The sequence below is a fragment of the Zea mays genome, chromosome 7, assembly GCF_902167145.1.
Source record: "Zea mays cultivar B73 chromosome 7, Zm-B73-REFERENCE-NAM-5.0, whole genome shotgun sequence".
In the NCBI taxonomy this organism is placed as follows: Eukaryota; Viridiplantae; Streptophyta; class Magnoliopsida; order Poales; family Poaceae; genus Zea; species Zea mays.
In genome coordinates, this window is record NC_050102.1 from 12,753,553 (window position 1) to 12,761,081 (window position 7,529).

Sequence of the window (7,529 nt, forward strand, 5' to 3'; positions counted from 1 at the left end):
TTAATTATACCATATCGCATAATTTTATAGTTAGATATTTATTTATTCTATGTCTACTAGATTAACTCTTCTAAATCAAAGCTAAACTGTCCATGATTATAATTTGATTAAAATATGAGCTCTAGTAAAGTTGTAATTAAGATTAAAGTTGAGTTAATTATATATAAAATATTCTCTCATATGATGTATACTAACCAATTCATAATATAGTTTAATATTTAAATCTCATAGATCTTCCAAAAATCACAACTCCTTAACCGTAACTCTGAATTTAGCGATTCTCGAACCCACGATCTCGTAGCGATACATAGATTATTATTATGTAGTTTATTCTTATGTTTGGTGTAATGTTAATTTTACTTATACCATGTTTGTTTGTATTGCTACGTTTAGCAGTGAGGTCATGAGTCATCTGAAGATCATCCTGGTACCTTGAATCTCAAGTCCCAGGCAAGTTGTGCCCTTGATCACTTTTGTTTACCCAATAATGTTCTTTATAATAATTTATTCATGCATAGGTTTAATTTTGATGGGACCCAATAGGTCACCCTAGTCTGATTATCTTTATACCTTGTTTACCTCTGAACTATTTGGGTAGTTTTGCTATTGCTCTATATGCTTTTGGGATTAATATCACATTATGTCCATGTTCCAATTATTATGTTATTTTATTTATTGTTCATGTCAAGATCATTATTTTAATTGGAACACGGAGCTTAACTTGAGAAACATGTGCCACCGCAAGGGTGGAATGGGACGCCCTTGGCTGACTAATTAGGAAAGCTAGTGGAAGACTACCTTACCTGAAAGGGGCAAGGGCAGTAGGGGAGTAGGAGTGTAGGGAGGTTCTCGGGTTGATTTTGCTGCGATGGTGGTCAGACGAGGGATTCCTACATTGCTCTTCCTAGAAACTGTAGCAGGTTTTCGGAAGCTAGTGGAACTTTGTAAAGGCCTCGTAGTGGATCCCTAGCCATTCACCTCAGAAGTGTCTAAGGGCCTTACAAACCCTGGCAACATGGGATACATGACTTGTGGGTATATGGTACAACCTCTGCAGAGTGTAAAACTGGTATACTAGCCGTGCTCGTGGTCATGAGCAACTCTGGACTCTCGCATGATTAAATTATGGAACTAAATTCAATTTGTCATTTGCATTGCATGAGATTTATTATTAATGTTGTTCTAATATTATTATGGTTTGGTATTGACTTATATTTAGTAACTGCTAATAAAATTTGACCAACTTATTAAAAGCAATGCTCAGCTTTAACCCTTATTATTGATCAGCCTTACACTTCACGTGAACTCCCACCTTTGGTGAGTTCATGCACATTATTCCCCACAACTTGTTGAGCGATGAATATATGTGAGCTCACCTTTGCTGTCTTACACCCCCCATAGGTCAAGAACAGGTAAAACAGGATGAGGCGCATGGAGGATGCTGCAATGTGTTCGTGAGAGGTCTAGGCCATCGTCTCCTAGTCAACTTTGGGTTGCTGGATCGTTGTCTCCTTACGATGTAATTATTAATTTATTTTGTACAGAACTCCTATTGTATAATAAAGTTGTGGCATTCGTTTCTGTGCATGATTCATCATATGTGTGAGACTTGGTCCCAGCACACCTGGTGATTATGTTCACGCCTAGGTCCCTAAAACCCGAGTGTGACAGGAGTCGGTGGCATGATTTGTGCATGGCGGTGTTGGAGGAGAGGAGGGCAGTGGCGGCTGCACAGTGCTGCGTGTAGTGGCTTGCAGTTGCAGCTCCTCGTTGGGGACAGGTGTGTGGCTAAGAGCTCTCGGCACAGACGGTTAATAGTAGAGCCAGAATTTTAACCTTGGGTATTCCCACACCTCACATAGATATAGATATAGATATAGAGATACATATAGCAAATTCACCAAATAATATAGGGGTGTAGATATAGATATAGATGTAGATATAGATATATAGAAGATATAGGTAGATATGATATGATAGAATATATAACTTACAATTTTGTTTAAAAGGAACTAAATCACTGCTAATACTGGAGTAGCATATCTTTGGTGAATACTTGCCAGTGAATTGGTTTCCGCTATAGTATATATATATATATATATATATATATATATATATATATATATAAGTATACACTCTTCTAGGATTATAGTATATAGATAAGTATACACTCTTCTAGGATCAATCGTGAGGAGTTCTTTAGATTTTCTTGCGTCATGGAAAACAAAAAGAGGGTGGATGCACTAGTGTTTTTCTCGTTACTTCTCCTCGGATACTTTGCTGCTCATGCGCATGGGAAGGGTAAGTGAAAACTATATAGACATGTGTGTGCATGCTTGATAGATGTAGACAATTTAGAAGATGTTATTATATGATACCGTGTGTGTATCATGGAAAATTAATGATATATCGCAATCCCCTGTGTTAAATTACTCAAATAATTTTGAATGTAATTATACTCAAGGCATTTGTTGTTAATAGAACTCTTATCCTTTACCTTCTACTAGGTCATGTCACAAATGATATCGGTGTTTCTACTCTAGCTAAAGAAGGAATTATGCGAGGAAAAGGAGCACAATGCGCTCAAGGGTTTCTTCCATGCAAAGATAACAAGTGCTACTGCTGCATTGGTGGCCGAACTCATGGTTGCTACTCTACGCTGGCTGAGTGTAGTCATGCCTGCTTCTAAACAAAAATTAAAGATCGATGTTATTATATACATTGTAATGGTAGGTAATGCTATTAATAATATATGGGAGTTTTAGTTTTGGTATTAGACTTTTTTTCGATTCGCGAAATTTAGTCAAAATCTAACCAGTTTTTAGAGGACTTAAATATGAAGTATGTTTCCCAATAAATTTTAATGAAAAATATTAGAATGCTTTAGGCTGCCTCCATCAGCTCGCAGATGTTGTTGCGGATAGACGACAGTATCGGTATAAATCACACTGCACAGAATGAGGATGTTTCTAGGAGAATGTGCATTCGGTCACGTTAGCGGAAAAATCCTGAGTAGCAGTAGTTGCCTCCCGTGTCAGCGTCAACACCACGAATGTTCTGTGCGACATGGAAGGTTTGCGGCTTACTGTGGCATTAATCCGGATGTAGCTTGTACAATATTTTGTCTCTATGGATTGCGGTTGCAGCCGTCCGAACAGCTGCAATTGCTGTGGTTACAGGGCAGCCAGACAAGTCTAGGTGCGAGGTCGGAGCGATGGCACACTGATGCTCAAGGCGGTTCCAGAGGTCCACTCAGACAGATGCGACATGCCTCATCGAGGGAAAGTGGCTCCTAAAGCCGATGTTGCCCGCTAGGAGCAGGGTGCTCCAAGCCAAGAAACATCCCAGAAAGGGACGGAGGTGGCTCCGAACGTGGGTGGATCAAGCGAGGCTCGCAAGATGTCAGCCGATTGTGGAGACTCCTCGCAAATAGTAACGACAAGGTCATTAGGACCTTTTGGGGGCACATGGGCACCGATCATGATAGTTAGACTTCCTTGTTAGATTTCCTTTCTTTATCGCATCCTTACATCTATTTTCTCAGCCCAATGACGTCAGCCCCTTGTAGCACCCCAAAAATTCAAATCTAGAAAATTTCTCAAACTCGCTCTAAATTCAAAATGAATTTTAAATTTTGTTTCAAAATGTTTTCTTGTGAGTTGATCTCAACAAAGAACATATAGTGGTCTACCATATCTCCAAAATTGTCCTCAAGATATCCTACAAATATTTCCCGAGTGATCCCCTCAAATTATTTTAAGAAATACTAGCTAAATGTTCCACCAATATTTCTCCAAATATTTTTATCCTAAGAAATACCCTCATAATCATTTTTAAAATCCCTACAAATATTTTCTTAATAAATTTCCTTATGCTCATACGTATACATACGCCTCCGGTGTCATACAGTGAGCTCTACAAGCTAATTTCACTTATTCATAGCTAATACATGTTTATCTCTCACTAATCCTCGCCTCCTCCCACTAGTCCTCGACTCCTCCCCCTAATCCCCCACCTTGTCCATTAATAGAGGGGCAAGGGGCTCACTCATGCCATCCCAAGCCATTTCATGGCTACTCATTCCCACTCACTGACTCACTCCCACTCCCACTCCCACACAAGCACAACACGAGCACAAGGATCGTTCGATCGTTCATTCACTTATTCATCCAAATGTTCATAATTCGTTCGTTCCTCCGATTGTTCGATCGTCCATCCGATCGTTCATGGTTCGTTTGTTCGTCCGTCCGATCATTTGATCGTTCGTCCGTTCGTTCGTCCAAATAATCTTTGTCCAACCATTATATTGGCAAAATTCTGATCGCTCGTTCGTCCGATCATCCGATCGTTCATCCGTTCGTTCATAATCCATGTTCATCGTTCGTTCCTACGAACTATTCATCGTTCGTTCATAATACCTATTCATCATTCGTCGTTCGTTCAAACAAACTATTCACCGTTCATCGGATCATTCATAATCACTATTCATTGTTCATCGGATCGTTCATCCTACTAATCATCGTTCATCTGATCATCCAAATATTCGACTGCTCATCCATCATGATGATGAGCTCACCTGAAACTGTCAGACTAATATCTCAGCCATACAAACTCCGGTGACTGTGATTTTTCTTCCAGTAAGAACTTCACGGTTGGTCACCCATCCCAGAATTGCTCTAAGTTGAGCACGCTTAACTTCGAGTTTCTTTCGAACCAGGCTTTCAAAAAGAAAAGCGAACCATGTTTGTATAGATATGTAGCACCTCAAAAATTCAAATCTAGAAAATTTCTCAAACTCTCTCTAAATTCAAAATGAATTTTTAAATTTCATTTCAAAATGTTTGTTTGCAAGTTGATCTCAACGAAGAAAATATAGTGGTCTATATTCTCTCCAAAATTCTCCTCAAAAACACCTACAAATATTTTCCAAGTGATCCCTTCAAATTCTTTCAGAAATATTGCCTAAATATTCCACCGATGTTTCTCTAAATATTTTTCTCTTGAGAAATACCCTCTAAATCATTTTGAAAATCACTACAAATATTTTCTTAATAATTTTCCTTATGCTCATACATATACATACGCGTCCGGTGTCATGCAGTGAGCTCTACAAGCTAATTTCACTTATCCACAGTTAATACATGCTTATCTCCCACTAATCCTCACCTCCTCCCACTAATCCTCGCCTCCTCCCCCTAATCCCCCACCTTGTCGACAAATAGAGAGGCAAGGGGCTCCCTCTTGCCATCCCAAGCCATTTCATGGCAACTCACTCCCACACAAGCACAACACGAGCACAAGGATCGTTCGGTCGTTCATTCGACCATTCGTCCAAATGTTCGTAGTTTATTCATTCGTTCGTCCAAATAATCTTTGTTCAGCCGTTATGCTGCCGAAATTCCGATCGTTCGTTCGTCCGATCATTCAATTGTCTGTTCGTTCATAATCCCTATTCATCGTTCATCGTTCGTTCATACGAACTATCTATCGTTCATCATTCGTTCATAATCCCTATTTATCGTTCGTTCATACGATCTATTCACAGTTAAATGGATCATTTGTAATCATTATTCATCATTCATCCTACTATTCATTGTTACTCCGATCACCCAAATATTCAACTTCTCATCCATCATGATGATCAGCACACCTAAGACCTACCAAACCAATATCTCATTCATACGGACTCTGGTGACTGTGATTTTCCTTCTAGTAAGAACTTCCCGTTTGGTCACCCATCCAAGAATTGCTCCAAGTTGAGCACACTTAACTTTGTGGTTCTTTCGAAACATACTTCCAAAAAGAAAGGCAAAAATGTTTGTATGGATACACCATCAATCTTATAAAACCTGGCCCAAGATACCACAACCCGTCCAGACGAGAATATCATAGTATTCCAGGTGTCTGGGTGCTGCCTTACTCTTGTCCCATGTGACAGAGAAGGTAGGAACAATTGCCACCAACATAAGTATCTGCTCATGAACAGTGCAGAAATAATTCATGGCACTCTGGTTCCAAATATCTCTAAATATTATAATTCTGGAATATTCTAGGAATATTCCTTTTCCCTTTTCCTTTTTTATTCCTATGATTATAAAAACCAAAACTCCTTCGTCTAGTCTCTGATTTTGACAGTTCTGATTTCTAAATTTTTATCAACTTACCCTCTATCCATCCATGTCATCCCGTAAGCACAGTGCATATTCTAGAAAACTCCAAAAATACTCTTGTCCCATATTTCACCTATAATTCTCTATCCAAACTGATTTTTTCATCACGATTCTCATAAATAGTAAACTCTACCATACTAAACCATACGCACCCATCTATAAATACCTCCAGAGAGTTACCCTCTCCCTCCCACACCCTCAGCACCCTGAGCCAAGGCAACCCCCACGCACTCACCTCGCTATGCCACTACACTTCTAGTATTGGTCCACCTCCAATACACTCTTCGGGTAAGCATCTCTACTCCATCAACACAAACTATACTGAAAACTATATTCACCCATCTACCACCATTCCTGACCTCTATAATGAATATTTGTTGATATACTTGCTGATTTGTATGCTTGCTTGTTCACGCTATGTAGTTATTGGAGCGTTCATGTAGTCTCGTGAAGGCCAGTTCTGCAAGTCTACGCCAGACGGTGGAGCCAGAAGCCAAGTCCGTGAGCTGTCACCCTTTTACCGGTTAAAGCATGACAAGCTCACTGGATCCCTTTGATGCATAAATTACATATGTTTTTCAAAGACAGACATCAACCTGTTATTTTATGCATTATATGATTTTGCTGCTAAGAGACATGTTAATTTGGTAACCCAGCCTTAGAACTTTGCCACAATTCATCTTTATACTCCTTAACATTTTTGTTACAAAAAGGTTTGAGCAAAGGTGTGAGTTTTTCAAAATAAAATGTTTTTCAAAATGTTTATGATGAAGGGTTATCACCCTTATCACCTTTGAGTGGGATGATCAGGGACTCTTCGGTGTGGGGAGGGCCTTAAGGTGATGGCTCAGCTGGGTTAGGTGTGAGAATGAAGGATTACCCCTATCGTATAAGGACCGTATGCCATTCTTCACTGCTTGTACTCTTATCAAGTACAACCTCGAGACCGTATGGGCAGTCGCTTGATCCGAACTTGCACGGTCGGCACCCCAGGGTTATGTTGGCTGGGGAGCACCAGGAGGACAAGGAGGGGCAAAGTTTTGTCCTGGTTTGGGCATGGAGGTGGCCATGTTCCTTTTGGTATAACTGTTAAGGTAAAGACCTGTAGGGGAGGAGAGAGTTTCGGTAATCCGAGCTCACGACGGTGAGATTGCAGAAACCAGACTAGTGGGTGAAGTGTACACCTCTTCATAGAGTTCAAAAACCTATTCGAATAGTCCACGTCCACGGATATGGATGAGTTATGACTTGATTTGACAATTAGTATTTTGTTTTCCAAAAATGCTTTTGAAAATAGGTTTTAAAAGTTCCGATGGTTGAGCCATGGGCTATGGTGGCCGGGAAGTCCAATAGTTGTTT

The 7,529-nt window shown here is 39.8% G+C and overlaps 1 protein-coding gene across 1 annotated transcript; it reads left to right on the forward strand.

The window, feature by feature from the left end:
• The first annotated feature begins 2,123 nt into the window (after nucleotides 1–2,123).
• On the forward strand, nucleotides 2,124–2,776 carry LOC111589745 (protein MATERNALLY EXPRESSED GENE 1-like). Its single transcript, XM_023300623.2, has 2 exons — nucleotides 2,124–2,301; nucleotides 2,508–2,776. Exons 1-2 carry the CDS (start codon nucleotides 2,217–2,219, stop codon nucleotides 2,687–2,689), a joined length of 267 nt encoding a protein of 88 aa, XP_023156391.1. The 5' UTR covers nucleotides 2,124–2,216; the 3' UTR covers nucleotides 2,690–2,776.
• The last annotated feature ends 4,753 nt before the right edge of the window (nucleotides 2,777–7,529 follow it).